Here is a 22,819-nt window from a genome sequence, read left to right as displayed (position 1 = left end):
TGCTGTCCTGACCAGCGTCGTCGTCGCGGAAGGACTCATTGCACGACAACCTATCCTACCCTCAACCATTCAATGTCAATGTCTAACCTTAAACATCTCACGACAGTTTCGCAATTTTCGTGTTACCTTCTAGCCACGACAACGAGCCGCCGGCTCAGCTGTCGCCACGTTGAGAGCTGTGCGGAGGCAATAGAAATGCTCCCAATCTCGCATTTAGCACCTTTAAGAAAAATGTACTAATGTGGCCTGAGTAATAACATGTTAGAGAGCCACCAGGCTGTGTGAAAATTTGAACAATTTTGGCTAGCAATTTGGCACACACTGCAACATAGCCAGATGTGAGGCTACTTTTAAGTAATAAAAAGCCATTTTGCCCATGAGAACAGGTCAAACTCACTTTCATTCGGTGACATTTTACAGTTGAAACATAAACAGTGCTCTCTGGGGGACAAATGATGTAATGGAGATACTGTTTCTAAACTGCCTCAAACATATCTTTGACATTTCCCCACTGCAATTTCTTTTTACTTTGTGGCCGAGCTGAGCAGTGTAGCAGCTCTGGCTCTATGCGTATGTGTTACACATTAAACTCAAAAGTGTGTGTGTGTTTTTGTTTGTGTGTAAATTGTCCAGGATGAAAGCAGTCCCGATAAAGCCACTCAACAGTCAGACGACGAGAGATGGGACACACCGCCTCCAAAACCTCCACGCATACGCAGGTAAGACAGGTTTCATGTTTGGACGCTTTGACTTTTTTCTTTAAAATCTTTTTTTATTGTTTTTTTTTTTTTTATAGACCAAGCAAAAGTCATCTTAACAAACGTAGAACATAACACATTGTCCTTAACATGAAATAGAAAACTGAAAATGGACCATCCGTTCCCCCTACCCCACCACCCACCCTCCTCCCCATGTTGGTATTGGTCACATGATAGGGAAAAATAATAAAAAAATATTAAAAAAAATAATAAAATAAAATAGTAAATTAACTAATTAAGAAAAGTAAATAACTAGAAAACTAAAATTAAATAAGAGAGAAAAAGTATTTGAAATCAGATAATGGACAAGAAATAAAAATAAATACAAAATACAAAATAATTTAATAAGTACAAAATAAATAAATTACATAAATAAATTTAAAAATAAATAAAGAGGGTCGTAGGAAAGGTGTTGTGAAGATCCCTCTGTAAAAAAAGCATAAAAAAACGACTAATCGACTAAAGAAATTGAAGTTCACTTAGCTTTGTCCTTTGTTTTTTAGGTAATATTGTCTTTTTTCTACCGCTTTCTTAAAGTTCAAAAAACACTTGCCACTTGTAAAATAGATTGTAGTTGCAGAATAAAATAACCTGCACTCGTCCTCCACACAGATGAATGAACAGAATCACACAAAAGTGAGCAGTAGGTGTGAAGTGGCCCGTCACAGTGAACACAGTGGGTGTAGTGTTTCGTAGGAGGAACGCTACAACAACACAAAAAAAAACAAAATCACAGCAAACAACAGTTTGTGCGGAGCGCACAATGAAAACATATTAAACTGACCAAACAGAAGCAGCAGGCGTTGTTTCCACCAGAGCTTTCTGACACATTAGCTCCCCGTCAGCCCACAGATAACAGCCGGCCTCCACTTTACTGAAGTTAACTTCTGTTTGGCTGTGCTGTGGCCTGAGGACAATCTATATTTATAGATCATTTTTGCAACTCTTAACAATACGCTGCAACACTACGTTGGTGTTGCATGTACTACAACCCTGGGCTAGTTGAAGTAGAGCTGCTATATCTGCTTTCATCTCCCTCCTCTTTGAGAACAAATACACACTTTTTGTTCACACTTGCAGGCATATGGTTGGTATCTGTCATATGCATAAACACACATAGATGCCCTCTCTCTTTTCCTCTCTTTCTTTGGCACATTTATCTCCCTCCTCATTCCTTTCTTATCCTCTCCTCTTGCTTATCTTGTTTTTTTTAATGTCGCTATATGTGCCCAGCAGGGGTTGTGCTCCACTTTCTCTCAGCCGGTTCATCTTCAGTTCCCCTTTCCCTCTTATTATGATTTATCTACAAGGCTATTAATGCAGCAACAACTTTTAAAACAAGCCGGAAGTTGCCTCAGCGCTGTTTGCTTTAATGCCACAGGGAACATCTTGTTGCCAGGAGACTGTTTCACTTAATTACCTGTTGCTAGAAGCATTGTCTAAAAATGTCCAGTTTGGCAGCATTTTGTGTGTCCATGTGAACCAATCGCTCTGCGCTTAACAATGTAATTTATGTATATTCATCCTCCCGTTTCTAAACAGCAGAAAAAGATCCTTTATCGGAGCCAACATGACCTTTTGTTATGTTCTCTTACTGCACTAAAATTATCTCGCTGTGCTCAATTTGTCTTCCGTACCAGCCGGTTTGATGGGAAAGCAAACATTTTTCAGAGCTCCTAATTTTGGGATGTGTTTACTGTAAAAGGTTCTTTCCTGCTCTAAGTAAAACAGACAAATTTGAACTCGGGGACGCTGCCAAAATGCGAGGCTTTCCTGGAAGACTTAAATCTCAGTGTGTGTCTTTGTCTCTCTGTGTCGTCCCTCGGTTTCCTAAAGGAATAATGTCCAGGCCTAGTTTAAGCCTGGGAGTATTTTAGTGATGGTCAGAGCTATTTTTACCAACATAGTCCACATTCTGCCGGCCACACTCCCCCCCCTCCCGGGTCACTTTAGCAGTGCAAGTGAGTGTGTGTGTGGGAGACATTTTAGTTGAAACATAGTGCAGGAACTCCAGTGAGGCTGGCATCAAGGTCACAGATACTGAGTCATGGCTTTTACATACATACACACATATTCACGACCACACCCTGAAGAGTCATATCCTCCGAACGTTCAGAATAAAAATAGGTAACACTTCATTTTAAAGGTCCGCAAATTCATGGTAATTAGGTGATAATTAGCAAGTACACTATTTGAAATTTCTTTGGAATTACTGCCAAATTATCCCAATATTTACCTCAAAATGTATCGAACATTACTTTATTATAAACATTATGTAATGATTATATGCTAAAATAGCATATAATGGTTGAAATAGGGCCCTTAGGCTTAAGAGGTGGCGGTGTGCTGCTCTTCGTCGGAGGTGGAAAACCAAAACTAATAGAAGACACTTCTGATCAGGCCCAGATCTCACCATTGCGTGACTTATTGTCTACACAAATGTAACCTGGTAGCTGATGTCATGATTCAGGGAGTTTTTTTAAGAAATTTCAAATAAGTTATTTGCTCATTATTATCTATTTATCAGCAGACATGGAAATAAAGCATATCAATTAACTTTGTATTCTTTTCCTGGAAATGTATGAAATAAATTACCAGCTACTGGGAAATATAATTAAATAATGTTAATAATAAAGTAATTTTCGATAGATTTTGAGGTAAATATTAGAGTAATTTGACAGTAATTCCAAAGAAATTTCAAATAGGTTACTTGCTAATTATCACCTAATTACCATGAAATTTACATTACCCAAAAATGTGTCTGTAGCATCTCAAATATCAAACTCAAGTACCAAAAGTTGGCATTTAATGTTTTGATATATTTTAGTTTTATGTACTTATTGGTTGATTAATTATTTCTTTTTTTTTTAAATAATAATGTTGCAGATTTTAGACAGTTTTTTTATGTAGGCACTTTTTTTTGTACAGCTGTGTGTTAAAGGGACTATTTGTAACTTTGTACGCGCATAAATGTAGCGGGTTGTCACACATGCGCGCTCGCATATGCGCGTTCGCGTGTAGCCGCTGCACCCTCCTCCTCTGCCTGCTCGCCTTCACTCAGACAGCTCAGCTCGCTCCACTTCTAGACGTGAACGCGCGTTCACTACACACTGCAGAAGAGTTAGTTTAGCTCTGAGAATATATAGTGAATGCACGGGGGACGTTTGTGCAGAAATAACTGCTGCAGCTCCTCCAGACCAACAGAGGTTTTCCGTGTCTTGTGAAATGACGGAGCTCTACAGAGATTTACGTTGTCTTCTCGTTACCGACCGGGTGCCAGTGTCTCCTCTGCTCTCTCCGGCTGCGGGCAGAGAGAGCAGGGAGACACGCTGCAGAGCGCCGCTGCTTCAGCCTGCACTTAGGCAGGGAAAGCCAACACTAGGATCAGATCTAAATCATGTTCATGGAGAGACCTTCGTCTGGTCAGCTAACATTACTGCCAAGCCGCTGAAATATAGAGTGATATTGTGGTTTTAGCTGACGTGTGTCGCCTCACTGTTTTGAGTGATGCTTGTTCAGGTATATTTAGAGCGAGCAAGCGCGAGCCCGACGCTGACTTTCGTTGATTTCATGGCCACAGGTGTCGCTGTTAAGAAGCATTTCTGAAAGTTACAAATAGTCCCTTTAAGACTACATTAAAAATATATTTTGATACATTTTAAAAAGGTGACCAAATGTAAATCAGGTGTCATATTGGCACAAATATGGTACATTTTCAGTTGATACCTGGATCTATCAACCATTTAAGTTCAGTCAGACCTGCCACTACCCGCCAGCAGCTCACATACAAATATAAAACAAATTGTTATCAGGAATATTTCTCTTTGTCCGCAGCACAAATTTGGCTTAAATCCATATAAACTAGTTCATTTCATCCTAATTACAGAATATAGGAAATAAATACTGTAACCATAAAATAAAAACAAATAATTCCACAAGAAAAAACATTTAGAAAAGGGAGGGTAAAGAACCATTCAAACACCATGAAATATTAAAATGATTAAACATTTTTCAAAATCGTTCAGCCCTATTCATAAGTTAATATATCATAGAGGTTTTTGAGTGCTACCAAGTGTGATTCTGTGATGTGGAAATTCATCTCTCCAACAGAGAGTTGTTAGTTCTCATCATTTGTCACATTGAGAGTGTGGTTTGCTCCTTTTCTTGGGTGTCTGTGTGAATCTATCATGAGCACAACCTGAAACCAGGAAGTGTCTCTTGAAGCTTGATCGCCTTCTAGCACATCTGTGAACCAACACTGATTAAAAATGCAGCATCTTCCCTCTGGAGCACATACACGTGTGGAGGGCACGGAGCTCTTGTTTCGTGTGTTCGTTGTGAGTGTGGGTGGTGCATCAAATTTTCTACATGTGTGTTTGTGTGTAGGTGTTTAGGTTGTATGTGTGCATATGTGCATAATGTTCGTGTGGCCAAGGTTAGCTCTTAACTGTGTCACCAGCATGCCAAAACAGTACGGATGGTTGTAGTGTGTTTATGCTTCAGGGCAAAAGTGGAAGAACTTGGAGTGCATGCTAGTTGTGTATGATGCTCTTTTTCAAAAATAGTCACAGATTCTTAGAGATCCCCTTTTAATCATTTATAAGCAATACATACAAACATTTAATAAATGCTTTTCAACGCAGTGTAATGTAGTTACAGACAGATATAAGAACATTTTTAAGGGGTTTATTAATGTGCAGTATTTGGCTACAATTCTAACTTCTCCTTTGAATACACATTTAATATTACAAGAGGGTGCCCACAGGAGGACTTATAGTTGTTGACAAATACTTTAGTAATGTATCTGCTTACAACTACATCATAGTGTGTTATAGACATAGACTGTATATAAGAAGTGGACGTTGTCACCGTGACGTCACCCTTTGGTTTGTGGACTGCCGTTTTGAAGCCTCGAGTTTTGCATTTTGGCTGTTCCAATCTTGGTTTTTGCAACCAGAAGTGACAGGAGAGGGTGGAGCTAAGTACAACCAAACTCTGAAAAAGGTTATATTTAACTTTCATGAACTGAAAACACACTGTGAAAGGGTTAAAGTTAGAATACGAAAACACGGACAACTCCCAGACCGGACAACGCCGTGGTAGCGTCCTGTCAATCACAAGGTAGCCACGCCCTAAAGCATCCCCTGCTTTATGGTCTGTTTGACTCTAAATGGGACCATAATTTACTAAATGAACATCATGTTGTATTGAAGAACACTTGAAACTAGCGATTGAGACAATAAACTCATGTTTACAATGAGGTAATAAATCAAGTGAGAAGAAGGGTCATTTTCTCATAGACTTCTATACAATCGGACTTCTTTTTGCAAACAGAGAAGTTGCCCCCTAATGTAAGTGAAACATTTTGTTGACAGCTGCACACGCACCATTGAACACCATTAAGGAAAATAAAGACAAAGTGAAGACAAAGTAGAAAGTAGTAAAACAAGGCACACCGTACATTAAAGTTTGCTCATTTCCTACAGTTAAACATATTTCCCCCCCCCCACAAACTGTTTGTTAGTGAAAGCTAATCACTATCACTACTCCTTTATTCACTCGATGTAAACCCTCATAATATTTTCATACCTACTTGCATTTTTCATGGATGTCCTTGTGCTGCAGTTTTCAGATGTGCTTTACTCTCTTTGATGCTGCTCATTTGTTTTTGCTTTTAGTGTTTGCTCCTGTAATAGCTCAGCTTCCCCTGAGGAATAATTTAATCTTATCTTATTTTAGAGGGTCACAGGGCCCGCATAAACTCATCTGAATGATTCATCATATCCCCATGGAAACAATCGGCACCGGTGGGAATCATCTGGGTTATTGTTAAATATATCTTTTGCTTGCTCAGGCAATGAAGATGATGTAGAGGAAGAAATCCTCATGGGTAATTTATGTTTTCATTAAAGGAAGACTCCTTTAACCCGGAGGACACAAATTACCAACAAGTGACCCTTAAGATACAATTTTAGATTCTGGTGGTTAGAGAAGCTCTTGAGCAAGGTCATAATAGTTTTGAATTTTCAATGAGTTTTTATTTTATTTTAGTTTTGACTTTTCAATGAGTTTTAGTTTAGTTTTAGTTAGTTTTCAGAGTGCGTTTGCTAGCCTTAAATAAAATTCAGTTTTTCAGAAAGATTTCGTTTTTATATATTTAGTTTCATTCATGCTGTCTCCTTTTTTCCGGTAGTGATATATTATAAATAAAAAACTAAAACTGATATGAATTTAGTTTTTTAACCAGGTAACATTGTTTCAGTTTAGCTTTAGTTTTTCTTAAAGGATTTAGTTTTTATTTAGTTTCAGTTTACTAACAATATTTTTTCACTTTTCCAACACTTTTCCAACATTTTACGGATTCAATTTCCTATAACAACCCTGTTCTTGAGTGGAGCTTAATCTCAACAGGAGCTCTGTTCTCCAGCAACCGTGACCTCTGACCTCCCTCACTGAGATTATAACAAAAGTTATTAGTCTAGTGTTTCTGTATTTAGAAAATGAAATCCTTAGGAATGATTCAGTGTAAATCATTGCATGCTTTCCATAAATAAACAAACATACACACAGCAGATCACAACCTCTGTCACAGAAGAGTTTCAGCCAGACAATGGCAGCTATACTGTGATACTCAGGCTGTGTGAGGAAACCTTTTACCGTCTGATAGCAACTCCAAAGTTGCTCAAGAAAAGGAAATCCCCTGTCCTTCTAGCTCGCAACTTCTCTGTGTCTGACTTTCTATCTGTCTGTCTTTTACACACACACACAGCATCATGTGCAGTCCTACATACAGTCATGCGCTCTTTTGTTAGCGCACCACCACATCCTTTCACAGTTTTTTTTTTTTTTCCCTCTGTGTGTGTTTATATATATTTGCATGTATATGTAAATGTATATTGTGTGGAGTGGAACATTATCTTAATGTTTAACTTTCCATCGCTGTGCGGCTCGCTCGGTCTCAACCTCAGCATCCTGTTTATAATTCACACACCTACACTGCGTTTATCTATAGGTGTGGTTATATAAGTAGTTTATAAGCACGTTACGCAGTTGAACTTGATTAAGTGCAATATAAATCACATTGTATGCAGTACTGCAGATACTATACTGTAAAGACATCCACTGAACTAGCTGGTAAAAAGACATCTTGTACACTTTTGTAGCAAAACACTACCGTTTTGCCATGGACCAGCAGTAACTGAAGTAGGTTGCTGCAAAGAAAAGAATAGAATAAAAGCAGAATAGAAAACAATACAATGGTTTAATATCCCCTTGGGTAATTAGTCTTCAACTCTGCACTGCAGTTCCAGAAACATTAAACACAATGCATTCATTCAGAGGGATAACGTCTGTAGTGGTGAATCAGTCTGTTTTCAGTTTGCTTTACATCAACGCATCATGTCGACCTCAAATCAACAAAATATGAGCGAAACATACAGTCACATCTGAGGACAAGTGATTTGACTCAGACATATTGAGCACATTGCTACTTCTTTTTTTCAAATTCTGCCACCTAGTGGTGGAAAACTAATCTTCACAACCTGAACAGAAACCTTTTAGTTTCACTCATGTATGAAATTAATTTAGTACAATTTCATTTCATCATCTTAGTTTCATCATGTCTTTTTAGACAGAATAATTTAAAATGTGGATGTCCAAATGTCTGAAAGTTGTCTGACCAGTGTGATGAAATTTTGCCTTTTCATCATTTTCATTTTCTCTTAATTGCCTGAACCACAGTCTTCAAATAGGTCGGGCTGTCCTCCACCAAAGAAATTCTTCTTTGACTAACACTCATACTATTTTGTCGACTAATCGATTAGTTATTTTAATCGACAGATCTGTGAAACTGAGTTTCTTCACAAAGAATCACACAAAAGCACCACTTTAAATTTTGTGTTTACCAGAGATGTGCTCATAAGTTTCTTAGAAATACGCCATTCAGCGTGAAAAAAAGCATAAAAAATATGACTAATCGACTAAAGAAATCTTAGTCTATTAAGAGGGGGCAGCCCTACAAATAGGTTAGATTTGTACTTAAACATTCACACCACTTGTATTGTAGCGTAAAAGCAAAATATGTTGGCATACAAATTAATGATTTTTTCCTCACAGTCTTAATCTCTCTGCATGTACACATCTGGCTTGTTTTACTTAAAAAGTCTGTGTTACATTTATGGTTCAGTCCAACAGCGAAGTTTTATTAAAGAGTATCAAAAGTCTCTGTATGTAATATCCATTCTCTCTCTCTCTGTTTCTCTCTGTGTCTAGTTCCCAGGCAGAAGGTGATGTGAAGGAGGAGATCCTCCAGCCTCCGGAGCCTCACCCCGTACCCCCCATCCTGACCCCGTCTCCCCCTTCAGCCTTCCCCACCGTCACCAACGTACGGCAGGACAACGACCGCTACCACCCCAAACCTGTCATACATGTCCTGGCTACCACACAGGTGAGTCTACATATACAGAAACATACAGATTTTACAGAATGGTAGTTTATGTATCCATTTCTAATATGGGAAGTTTGTTGTGTAATTAACTGCACAGCAAACATCTACGTTGTGTTGTTTTTTTTGTTTTTTTTTACAGATTTTCAGTTTACTGTCACATAAGGCAAAGAATAAAAACAAATCCTCATAAATTGAGAAGCAGTGTAGAAAATAGGAGATTGCGGTTATAATATGGTTTGTTGTTTATTACCAGTGTACTGGAGGTTCACTTGTCCTGGTCACTCTGTTGTGCCCTTTTACACTCTTAACCCGAGAATCTTGCAGTAAAATATTCTGGGAATTTCACACAAGATATTGCTGTGTCAACTTGTCCTGACTCCCTGTCAGACATGCCCCAACACATGGAAGACCTTTGTTGTTTTCTAGTTGATGCTGTACTTGCAAAAAGGTGCTTAAATGTTTTCCTTTTCCTTTCAGAATAAAGACGCGGACCAGCAGCAGAACCAGTCAGAACCCAGTCCCAACAAGCAGACCAGTCCCTCGGAGCAGAAAGACCAAGATCTACAAAGTCGGAAACAGCAGACTCAGGTCTCAAATCTAGATCTCAATGACAACTATAACAACAAATCCACAAAATCCGAATCGGGCCAAAGCCAGACTCAGACTCCCTCGTCGCCCCTCTCCCCCGCTGTTGAATGTTCTGGTGGCCCTCGGATCGAGAGGAAGCTGAGCATTGAGATTAAAAAGGTGCCGTTACAGGAAGGACTTCGTAGTTTTGACACCTCCACCTCCATGGGAGTAGCAGGCGGAGGAGGCAGCAGTTCAGCCAATAGCGCCGGAGCGCTGCAAAGAACCCACGCCTTCAAAGCCCGCTCCGGCCAATCCCTGCTGACGTCGAGCTCCTCGCTGTCGGAGGACTCGGGCACGGAGGGGGGAGCGGGCGGATGCGGGGAGAGTCAGGCTGACGGAGGCGTCCTAGCCAGACCAAACCACCTCCCCGTGAAGAGCGAGAAGGGGGAGACGCAGGGAGGTGAGAAAGTGGAGGTGAAGGCTGGCCACGCGTCGTGGGCTCAGGTCTGCAGCAGCCCGGATAAACAGTTCCCTAAAACCTCCTCATCATCGTCCTCCTCAGACCGCGTCGCCCCATCCTCGTCCTCCTCCTCCCACCTCTCGTCCTCCTCTTCCTCGTCCTCCTCTACTCCCGTTAGGACTGCCCTGAGCTTCACCAACCCCCTGCACTCCGATAACTCGGAGGAGGAGGTGGACGGGGAGATGTCCGGAGGAAAGGAGGGCTATCGTACTAATGTATCCACGGCGACGGCCATGGTAACCACATCCCCTCACCACGGAGACCAGCAGCCGGTGCGGAAGGTGGTGCCCATGTCGATCGCGGGGCAGTGCTCTCCGTCAACAAGTATGTTAATTATTTAATGAGTGAATCTAATTCCTTTAACTAACTGGCTGCTTTTCTCACAGAGTCAATTAACAACTTTAAAGGGAATCAGATAAATAGGCATCTTAACTAACTGAATTAAACACAGAGGGTCATTTCAGCTCAGTTCTGATGAGTCTAGTGCATAAAACTCTGTTAAAGACACCGAGAGTAACTCTGACAACCTGTCTTTATTATCCTCACACACATACGCTCAGAGAAACCACACGGTAGAGTCATTTTCAGGGTCAGCAGTTAGACAGAGGTCTCAGACAGACCATAATGATAAGTTGTATCTGTCAACACACACATACTGCTCTTACTGCTCGCCTAAGACGGAGGCAGAGAGACGAGGAATAACAAGAAAAAGAGTGAGAGAAACGGACTGAGATAGTTCCAGTGAGTCTCATTTCAAGCATGGCTGTATGACTAATTGGACGGTTTGCGAGGAATGCTGCGAATGTTAACCAGCAAACATCTGTCAAAACATCTCTTCTTCTTCTCTTTCAGCTTGTGTGTGTTTGTCTAAGTGAGTGGATTTTTCAAAAACGGGAGAAACTGTTTTTGTGTGTTTTTTGTTTCAGTGTGTGTGAGTGCATGTTGGATGGTGAAGGAGCAACACTGCATGAGACCGATAAATACACATTGGCGAACAGAGCCGTGTCACGCTGTTTGTGCATCGGTTACGGCCTCACTGTCATGATCGCAGCCATGAGATGTGGTTTTGGGGTGTGAAGACTGAGATCGCCTCTTTCTTCTTCTTTTGTTGATTTCAAAATCTTGACATTTTGAAATTGGATTCTTGCTGTGATTGGAGCTGACTTGGAGTGGTTTGAAGTGGACTTTGGCTCGGAACGGTTTTGGTCTTGAATGGGTTCAAAGCTTGATGAAATAAGACTCCACTGCATTTTTTAAATATTTGGATTTCACTGTGAAGGGTGCATGATGTCAATCAATTTGCCAGCAGGAAAATGGCTTCATATAAAAACTAGTATATGTTCAAAAAAATAGTCTCTTGGAACTGAAAGATACAGCACTCTTTTCAGTGTATACTACTACTTTCAGTCACGATACCGATAGCAATACCTGGGCTTTGACACCGATTTCCGATAAAGCTATTTGAGTCAGTATCGCCCGATATCCCATCCGGTATCGGTGCATCCCTATCAATAAGGCTCTATCTAGCTCTAATAAGTTGCATGACAACATTTAGTCGATGACAGGAAATAAGTACAATAACGTTCCTAATGTTTTTTTAGTGTTCAGCAACAGCAGTTTACCTGACAATCCCATCTGAGCTGTCCTGTCACTGCAAACGCCCGAGATGCGGCTCCAAATTAAAAGTCTCTGTTAAAAGTAATCTGGAAAGTTGTATAAATTGTGATAATGAAGAAAGGAGTTGACAGTTGCATACCCATAACTCTCAGATGCAATTTTTTTTTATTTAAATTCTAGAGGTCAACATTTCCCGCTTGTTTCAGGAACCAAAGAGAAATGAGTTTCTTCATGGTTACATTGACATGGTGGCATTATTATTGGTCCTCTTTTATACACAAACAGCCACAAGACAGACTTTAAAGTAGTTTTATAGAAACAGTTTTTCCACAACAAAATGTTGGATAATGAAATTCAAATGTTATAGTAGCCATTTAAATGTCTGGCATCATGCACTCCTGAAGTATTTTCCAATATTTAAGCTAAATGCAGGAATATTTGCCTCACAGTCCTGAAGTGGTCTGGTTTGCGTTCTGGTCTGCTTGGCTTTCTGGCACATCATTTATTTGGGCTGCGGTGAGTGCTTTGGAGTCGGTTATGAAACGCTGATGGCTGCTGTTTGACTGGTTGCAAGAATCTAACGACTGCTTGTTGTCAAGAGAGAGAGAGAGAGAGAGAGCTGGTGGCTGCGTGTTTTGTTGGTTGCATTGTCAATGAATCAGTCAAACTTATATTATTTAGATATTGCACATTTTATATAGGTTATTGCAGTTCAAATAAAAGGTTTTACCAGTCAGTGGCAAACTAAGGAGACAGTAGAAACATGGGAAACCAATGCATGCTAAGTTGAGCTAAATTTTGCAGTTAAATATGTAAAACTTTACAAATACACAAATATACAAGGCTACAAGATCTTGTCTGAAAATGTTATAAAAATGATAAGAATGCAAAATAAATACAACAATAAAATAGAGAATTGAAAATGTTCTAAAACATGCCAATCAAAAGGAATGCTTTGCGATCAGTGTAATCGATGTTAATAATCAGTATTCAATTATGATTAGATGCTGAAGACATTAACTTTCTAGTAATTCCACTATTGATTGAGACACAACCAACATCACAACAAAAGCAGGTGACCTCTACATTTCCTGAGTCCCCTCTGTTGGTAGTAGATTACCAGCCTTAAAAAATGTGTCTTTGTCTCTGAAGCTGGAGTTTGTAATTGCATTGTTAACAGCACTTTAGTTAGATCAAGAACAACAATGTAATTTGTCTCTCGCTCTCATCGCTTACAGTGACATTAACCCGCTGAAATAAACACCTTAATGTTCTCCTGAAAATAGTGCTGTGCTACATTAACCAGCATCTATCTGCATTAGCTTTAGCTAGTTGTACCTAAGATTTAACCATCACAGCTTGAATGACTGTAGATCAATTAGCCATCAAAGAGGCATTATTTTAGGATTAATCGAAATGAGGCTAACATTTTATAATAAAGCCATTATACTCAAAGGTAACACCTCGACCCTTCAGAGCCTCAGAGTTAATTTCAGCTGTCCTGCTGCCGTTCCCCTCCAGATGAGTGGGAGAAAATATAATTTAAGGGGTCGGGCTTCCTTGAGAGACCAAAAAAGTCTCCGTAAGAAAGAGACAGACACTCATGGTTGATAATAAGATCATTAATACAAAATGACTATTTGGATATTGTGCTTGAATTAAAAAGAGCCATATTTATTTTACCTTGACACTCGATTAAAGGAAAATCAATTGAAAAATGCTGCTATCAGTGTTGTAGGGACAGAGATGATTGAGTTTTATGGTATACATTAAACAACAGTATATACTGTGGTTTGTACTGAACCAGCTGGAACTCAAAAAAACAATTACACGTCCCTTTCCGTTGCTTCCTTCTCATATTATGCTACAGCAGGAGCTAATCATAATGCTAATGACCCATGGGTAATTTAAATAAAAGACAATATTTCCCTCAGGGATGGATATTGTCAAATAATACTCAATTTGAAGAGGAGAATGTAATATAATGGAATGGAAATATAATCATGACTGTGTGGAGCATGTCAGTGCTTTTAGTTGCACCTCAATCTGACACACCAGTAACTTAACCACACTGTACATTTATTAACCAGTATAAGATAAGATAAGATAAGATAAGATAAGAAAATAGAATAGTTGACAGACTGAAAGGTTGAGTTCACATTTACACATATGAGATGTGAAACATTATGCAAATGTGAAAGTTCCCAGAAATGACATGTGAATTATTATTTGTCATTACATATACAGATTTCCTTTGACATGTCGAACATAGATCTGAAACTAACAGAGGTTACTATCATTAGTCGCATCAGTTTCAGCGTTGATGCAGTTCTCAGTATTCAACATCTGCTAATCTATTTGTGTCTGTTACAGAAACCATAACTGATACTTAAAGTTTCATGTGATACCTCACAATCAATGAAAAAGGATGATAAAAAAGCATGAATGCATTTTCATGCCTTGTAACATATGAGTTCATCTTTTAACAATCTAATTCAAATGGCTTTATTGGCATAAACATATTTAGATACAGCGTTAACCAAAGAAATAAATTCTGACATTAAACTATGTTATACTGAGAACATTGTTAATGAATAAAAACGTAGAAATAAAAACCCATTACATGCATGTAATATTTAACAATTCATAAAAATGTAATCTAAGCATAACATAGTTTAGTTTTGTCTGTGTGCATGTGCAATAACATGCACACATCCATATTAATAATAATAATAATAGTAACAAGAAGACTGCAACAAATAAATAAATACATATTTTTTTAAGCAATAAGAATGAAGGGAAATAAACATTTTAATAATGTTAATACGATTTTTTTTTTCATGCTTTACTACTGACAAATTTATGAATGGCATTTAATAACTCAAATCCGTACCTTGCATTGGTTGATCCACTTAATGAGGAGCCTTGTACTCCTAATATAAAGTAATATAATATTTTAAATAACAGTGTATTGTAACTCATGATCTGTTATTTTTTTTATTTTTTTTTTACTTTTTGTAATAAAGCAGTTTTATATCACTTAATATAGTTTAATCTACCACTATCATTAGAGAAGGAATTAAGGAAACACTTGTTATGAGTTTCAGTACTTGAGCTTTTCTCTGCATCGTTTCCATTTGACTGACGATCTCTTGCTTTTTCTTCTCGGGCCAGTGATTAACATTGCCTCTCATTTGACCTCTGACTTTTTTAACCCAGACTGCTGGGACAGCGATGACTCCCCTCCCCCCCTCCCTGCGAGAACCCCCGAGTCCTTCCTGCTGGCCACAGGTGCGTTTGCATTGGTCGAGATCCACAGGTGTGTTTCCAGTGCTGTGGAGTCACTGGAGTCACCGCCTGGATCTGGTGGTTTTATGGCTGGTCAAAGAAGGTGGATACGGATCAGTGGATTTAAAAAAACAAATGCTTAGTGGTGTGAGTGAAACAGCAGTGGTTGTTTGATGCAGTCGGTGAACAAGGAGGAATATGATGCTCCTCTTCTCTGGTACCTTTCGGTGTACGAACAGGTAGGGCCTCAGTCTCTCATCCTCGCTTCAAACTGACAGATGGACGCACATATTGCAGGTTCACAGGCCGGTGTCCTCTCTTTTGCCTTCTGCTGCTTTCTTTTTCCTGTGTAGTGTCCGCTGGGTATTAAAATATTCAACCACATGAGACGTAAAGGAGTTAAAACATTTTCCCTGTTGTGTCCAAAGGGAGCACATTTGTTTTTGTGAGAGGTTTTATCAGTTTTACAACACTAGGGGGCAGCGTTGGCACTACTTCAGACCTGCAGTGTTTCTGTAAAGAACATCTTTGATGATCAGTCACAAGCTGTGTCCCAATCCATACTGCACACAGAAAATTGACAAAATAAAGTATACTCAAAATGGTCAGTATGCATACCAAATCAAAGTTATTGGAAACACATGGAAAATGAGAGAAAGAGTCAAATGTCCTGGAAAATCTTGTGTTGTCCTGGAACATTATTTCACCGTCCTCCTACTTTATCAGAGAATGAACTACGAGGCTGTCTATCAGAGTTCCCCAAACAGAATAACATTGCCATCTGAAAGGACTAAGTCATGTTCAGGATCATATATACAGTATCTATATATATCAGATGTTAGTTTATGGACGAGTATTTTAATGGTAGCACATGCAGGTTTGATGACATTACAACTTAAGTGGCTGAAACGCTGAATAATGTTGGTTACATTATCCTTCAAATGTAAATATTAGTCACTGCTGGCTGATAACTATGGTAGTTTTTTATTACATTATTCTATGATCAATTTGTCAGAATTTCTGAGCACGTAAGAGATGATTTCATAGATTATAATATAGTTACAGCCATAGACTGCACATCTTTTAAATCAGACTTCCACAGAGAGGAATATATTAGTGTATGACTCGATCACCGTCTGTCATACCACACCATCATCACTGAAAATATTCTGGAGAAGTCCTGGAAAATGATATAGAAAAGAGCGGGAACCCTGTAAATGTGTTTGCTGTTGATGGACACTATTCTCCCACAATGCAATGCACAGCAGGAAAAAAATACACAAACTGTGGAAGGTGGTAAAACACCTCAAACTATCATATTTTTGGAAAATCATTTCGTTTTGTCATTGGCAGTGACGTCCAACATATGTTGCATGTATTGTATAATTTCCTGTTAGTATAAAACAGTGACGTGTGCTGATTTCTTGAATAAATACTAGAAATATTAGTAGAGCTACAATGATTAATCGATTAGTTGTGAACTACTAAATTAAAACTAGTTTGATAATTGATTAATCGGTTTGAGTAATTCTTTTATTAAACAAAAGTCAAAATTCTCTGATTCCAGCTTCTTAAATGTGAATATTTTCTAGTTTATTTACTCCTCTATGGCATTAAACTGAATATCTTTGAGTTGTGGACGAAACAAGACCTTTGAGGACGTCATCTTGGGCTTTGGGAAACACTGATTTTGACCACTTTCTGACATTTTATAGACCAAAGAACTAATCGATTAATCAAGAATATAATCAACAGATTAATCAACAATAAAAAGAATCGTTAGTTGCAGCCCTAAAGATGAGTACATACTGTATACAGGTAGTATGGAGTTGGGGCACAGCAGTAGTTTATTGCTTTTGTACTGATGTAGAAGTGGACGTACATCGATGGGGGAATGTATTAAGGGTACAGCGACACACTAGAAAGCTTGAAGAGTGTCTTGAAGCTTTAAATGTAATTTCTTAATCTGTCTCCTCATTGTCATCACCTGCTATTTATAATCAAAGAAGGATCCTAGCTCTCACTGGTGTGCACCGACTCAATCTAAATACAGATGATCATAAGGCCTTAGTGCACCTTTTTGGTGGAGCTTTTTCTCCCCACTGTGAGGCTGAGGTATTGAGAAAAGGAGGGCTTAATGGAGGAAAGGGTTTGAAAGGTACGAATGTGTGAGAATGTGTGTCGAAGTTAAGTCTTTGTTCAATTTCCATCAGTTCTTTCATTGTTAAACTCACTCTTTTGTGTTGCTCTTCTCCGTCAGACCCTCTGGATGGTAAAACGTCGGCCTCGGCTGAATGGAGCGGTTCAAATAAAGGTATGAACACACACTCACACTCGCACACATCGCAACTGTCTGTCTGTCTGTGTGCTGCTCTGTGCAAGACGAGTCTCTGTTTGTTTGTCCTTGTGTTTACGCGCATTCACAGTAGTTATTCAGCAGAGCTGGAGACAGACCTTCAGTGTTTTACAAATTAGCCGACGCACGATAAGACTGACAGCATTTGTCAAAAGGGCAGCTGTAAGAGCGGGAGAGTGAGTAATAACGAAGCAGTAAAGAGATACAGAAAAAGGGGAAAAGATAAACCACGTCTGTCGAGAGTTGAAATGAACAATGTGTGCGTACGCTTATCCGCGCAATGAGGGGTTGTGTGATGATGGTAACTGCTAATTTAGTGCTTCAGCAGTTTCAGTGACAGAGACAGAATAATCGAAAGGGAATAAATGTTTGTTTTTACCAACTGTGAATATAAGTCAATAGGAGCATTTATGAAGAATAAAAAGGAGGCTGCGGTTTCATTTAAGTTCGCTGCTGTAAGTCGGCCTTTAAATGTCACGAAGTTTCTTGGCAGAACAAATGTTTTATCAGAGTGTAAAACTTCACATATTAATGTATCAAACCTGTATTTCCAGTGCAAAACTAGATTGAAATTAAATGGTAATAATTAAAAAAATTAATTTAGGACGCCCCTCAGTAAAAATAATGCAGCTTTAATGCGTCTTACATCACTAAAACTATTACACAACTCCTCCTGAGCACTTGAAGCCGCTGATATTCACACAACGCTTCCACCCCATTAATCTGTGTGTGTGTGTGTTTGTGTGCAGATGTGTCAGAGTGCGTTAAGAAGACATCTCCAGCTGACCCTGCATCTGCTGGCACCACGGCAACAGACAGCAAGGCAGACCTGGGTGGGTAAGTCTGCTGTCTTTCCTCTTTTTACATGTTTTGTCAGTGAATTTGCCTTTTTTTTCTACTATTATATGCACAAGTAATTTTTTTTTTATAGTCTCTGTGCAGAAAACTTTGCTGACAAACATGGTTTCTTTTAATGTCATAATTTTTTTTTTTGTGTGTGATGTGTGTGGCATTGCTTTTGCTAATTAGAAACGTAGCTGCATGTGCAGAAAATGTCTGATGGTTTTTGAGACCGGGAGACAACTGAAGGCACATTTTCTGGATGTGTTTTTCATTCAGTTTAAAGCAACACAGCTAAGAGCTTGTTTTCCATCTTCTGTCAGGGTTCGGTAACCGCTGCATTCAGCCCAAAGGCCCTCGGGAACCCCCCCTGGAGTGGACATGATGGGACGAGACATCCGCCTGTCCACCAACCAACAGTGTCCTCCCTCTTCAGGAGATGGACTCTACCGATCTCACCTGGCTGGTCCAAAAACCTATAGCTGATAGATGCTACACAGACAGACAGCACAGTTTTACATAGAAACTCCTTCTGTGTAACTCTGTGCCACACCTCCTCCTCCTCCTCCTCCTCCTCTTCCTCCTCCTCTTCCTCAGTCCTTCCTTCAAAGTGCCACTGTGCAAAGCAGAAGAACACTTACTGGTCAAGTGGCGTGTCCACATTTTTCCTGCTCAGCTTGCTGATGTTAGAGTATTTCACTTCTCTAGACGCTGACCTGGGATCAGTCTGGTTATTTTCCTGTTAATGGTTAAAGAATAATTCCTGTTTTTTCCCCCCCCTGTTTTAGTGACTCAAGAGTCGATTAAAAAAAGGTTTTCTCTCTCTCTTGCTTTAGACGTATCATGAAAATGTGTGAGGCTAAATAAAGAGAGATGTTAAAAAGTATTTTTCTTTCATGCCAAATGAGAAAAAAAAAGTTTTTCATCATAAATCAGGAATTATCTTTAATCAGAAAAAGCTACTGTGGAAAGCTGATTCCTCCCAGAAGGTGTCTGCTTCCTCCTACAGAATGAACAACAATCTTCAAAGCGAACCTAGATAATCTGTTACCCATGATGCAACCTTTTCTGTTGGGTATGTACAGGTTGCCAGGGTGCTCTCTCTCTATCTCTCTCTCTCTCTCTCTCTCTCTCTCTCTCTGTCTCTTTCTGTGTGCTGGTGCTACATTACAAAGGATCAGCATAGAAACAGAAGCACCGGAGCTGATTGTTACCAACCTTTAACTGTTTCTCACCTCCGTCGTGGTTTCTTGTAGGATTTATTCCTGTTAGCTGCAGTCATTTCAGCTCTCGTGCTTTAGATTTCTATGCTGACCTCCCTGTTTTACCAGAGTCATAGACTGACATAGTTTGGTCATTGCAGTGGTCGGTAGCAGCAGCCATGTTGGCTCCAGAGTCCTGATCTGTGGCTGGAATTGTTCCACATTTTTGGGAAACCACTCTCATCTGTATGTAGAGCTGGAGACAGAAACCGCTTAACTTAACTTAACTTAACTTAGCTTAGCTTAGCTTAGCATAGCTTAGCATAAAGACTGGAAACCGGTGAATTGTTGTTTTCACACTTCAGTCTTTGCACTGATTAGATAAATAACATGTGACGCACTAATTAGTGAGTTGTAGGAGTATGGGTAGTACCGTTGAACAGAGCCCAGCTAGCTTTTCCCCCCTGTTTCTAGTCTTTATGCTAAGTTAAGTTAACCAGCTGCTAGCTGTACCATCTTGTTTACTGTATAGACATGATGAGTGTGGTATCGATCTTCTCGTCTAACTCTCTGCAACAAAGCAAACAAGCGTATTTCCCCAAAATGTCAAACTGTTCCTTTAAAATATCTGCTAATTCTGTAATCATCACGTTGTCATTTTCATGTGGCGTTAGAAAACAAAGCTAAATGCAAAGATACTGAAAGTTTAACCAAAGAGTGATGTTCCCTTCTCAAATATTTCACAATAAAATGCAGTTAGACAAGTCAGAAACATGTGTGACACCTGTAACATATAACATTTAAAGCAGAATTCCCAACTGTATGTCCAAGAATTCCGCTTTTTTTCCAGCCACAACAGGGTTCAAATGACCTTAAAAACACATCAGTAATGGCCAAACTCCTCCACTCTGTGACTCTGGCTCTCACTGCTGGGACCATGAGCCTGCCTTAGTCTGCCTCTCAGAGAAGACAGCCAATGACAGTCCTCCTTCATTCTTCACACTCTTGGTTGTTACTTGGGACTCAAATTTGCTGTTTATTTCCTCGGTAGTGTCCCTTTTTTCTGTTTTTGTACCTTTTCTGTTCTCATTCTCTTCCTGTTGGATGAACGACCATGCAAGTCTTTTTTTTTTTTTTTTTTTTTACTTTAGCAGCCAGTTTACTCACAATAAACCTCCAGTGTTTCGGAGCAGCAGTGTTACACATCACCTGAAACTCTTACAGGACTTTACAGATTAATATAAAGTCTGGTTTCCCATAACAACCGCTTCTGTACGAATCAGACTTGTGTGGTTTTTCATCTGAAATCATTCTGTACCTGCTTCTGTATATGTGAGACAATGATGATAGGGACCCAGGACTACTGTTTTCTCCTTATTCCTCTCTGCTAACTCCATTAGCTACCATAACTACACAGTATATGCATTGTTTTATAAAGATAAAAACTGTACAGGGCAGTTTAGGTATATAATATTTCAGATTTTTTTTTTGTTATCTCTTAAATATTCTTATTAACAGAAGATGTAAGAAAGTCAGTGCATGATGATGATGATGATGATGATGATGATGATGATGATGATGATGATGATGATGATGATGATTCCTCCCCTACACAGTGTTTCCCTTCAAACTGTAAATTATTCTGCTGCCCTTTTTTTTTTTTTTTTTGCAAATATTTCAGGGTTGTTTTTATTTTTTATGTTGGAGTTATATGCTTATAAAAGATTGAAAAAATTGTGTTTTAATTAATTGGCAGAGGAAAAAGCGTTGACTGCCAGCCGGCCCCCTTTCACATAGATACAACGGGCTTCGGATAAGATTGTAATAATAATATTAATGATGATGATAATAATAATAATGATGGTTGTTTTTTTTGTAAATGGTATTTTAAAAGTTATTTTTGTATACGCGGTTGTTTGTTGCATCACACTGCTCCCCACCCAAACCCCCACTCCTTTCTTCTCTTCTCACTTTTTTATTTTTCACCCTTTTTTTTACACTTTATTTCTGTCTCTCAGCTCTTTAAATGTCGAACATGCAACAGAGATGGATCTCCTGCTCTGGACGAGGAGCGTCTCATTATTTTTTCCCCGCTTCCTTCATACTTCCCCCGCTGTTTTCTCTCTTTTATCCCTCTCCCACCCTCCTCTCTGCCTTTTTAATTTTTTAAAAGGCTGTCGTTTTCAACACGTCTATGTGCCAGCAGATCGGCTCACTTCAGTAACGCCTCTCTTACTTGTTGGAGGTTCAAAGTAACAAAATAATACGCCCGACTAATAGACATGCTGAGAAAAAAACAGTCTTTTAAACTTTACTTGTTTTTCCCAATCCTCCATTTCTTTCTGTTTATCTACCTAACTGACCCCCGTCACATGCACACTAGCCTCGATCTCAGAAAAGAGCCCACCTGTGCCTTTAAGTGAGAGCCCGCCCTCCCTTTTCCCCCTTCTCCTCCAATCATCATCAGCGGCGTGAGCGTGAACGATGTGATTCGCTGCTGCTTGCTCATCGCCTCTTGTGGGACTCTCGTTCAGCCCCCCCGCCACACACAAACACACACACACGTACACACACACTTCTTGCCCCTCCTTACACACACACACACACAAAATGTTTGTATGTTGCAGAAATCAATCAGTAAAAATGAACATTAAGTAAAGAAACGCCTGTTTGTTTTTAATCGTATGAGATGTGTGCAGGTTGTTTGACTGTGTGTGTACATATAGACAGCTTTTATTTACTATATAGTGTGTGTGTGTGTGTGTTGAAGGAAGGGGGTGTCACAGCAGGTGATCCTCTCCCACACCTGGAAGATCTGAGACGTTTATATCTACACACACTCACACACACACTAATATGCCGATTAATTAATCACAGCAGGTGGTACAAACACAGTCGCTCGCCGTCTTACACCGAGACCTTGAAGGTTCCACATTTGTATTCACTTTACGCTCATAGAGAGGCGCAGCAGGTGGGAAGACATACTGTGATTACTTGCTTCTGCTCACACGTCAGCCAACGCTCATTTCAGATTAATTATACAGTACGTTACAATACAATATTTAATGTGCAGCGGAGACAGCTTTGTGTTACAGTGATTGATATAAAGCACCTGTTAGTGGGAAGTAAAGTAAAGAGTAAACTGACGACCCCTGACTCAATGACACATTTTATGGATATTTCATATTATATCCAATGCATAACAATAACAGTACCCAACAA

At 39.4% G+C, this 22,819-nt stretch overlaps 1 protein-coding gene across 3 annotated transcripts in view; it reads left to right on the top strand.

Annotated features, from left to right (window-relative positions):
- Positions 1-22,256, top strand: part of ptpn12 (protein tyrosine phosphatase non-receptor type 12) — a 59,540-nt gene extending 37,284 nt beyond the window's left edge. The window contains exons 12-18 of one of the 3 annotated variants that reach the window (XM_037760365.1): positions 634-719; positions 9,030-9,204; positions 9,682-10,618; positions 15,131-15,202; positions 17,460-17,513; positions 18,305-18,388; positions 18,719-22,256. In XM_037760365.1, the coding sequence (XP_037616293.1) occupies positions 634-719; positions 9,030-9,204; positions 9,682-10,618; positions 15,131-15,202; positions 17,460-17,513; positions 18,305-18,388; positions 18,719-18,780 (1,470 nt within the window). In that variant the 3' untranslated portion in view covers positions 18,781-22,256. Of the gene's footprint in view, positions 1-633; positions 720-9,029; positions 9,205-9,681; positions 10,619-15,130; positions 15,203-17,459; positions 17,514-18,304; positions 18,393-18,718 lie in introns of all 3 variants that reach the window. The other 2 variants (XM_037760366.1, XM_037760367.1) reach the window with 2 other exon arrangements.
- The last annotated feature ends 563 nt before the right edge of the window (positions 22,257-22,819 follow it).

This window comes from Sebastes umbrosus, chromosome 23, assembly GCF_015220745.1.
Source record: "Sebastes umbrosus isolate fSebUmb1 chromosome 23, fSebUmb1.pri, whole genome shotgun sequence".
In the NCBI taxonomy this organism is placed as follows: domain Eukaryota; kingdom Metazoa; phylum Chordata; class Actinopteri; order Perciformes; family Sebastidae; genus Sebastes; species Sebastes umbrosus.
This window is presented reverse-complemented; position numbering and strand designations above follow the sequence as displayed.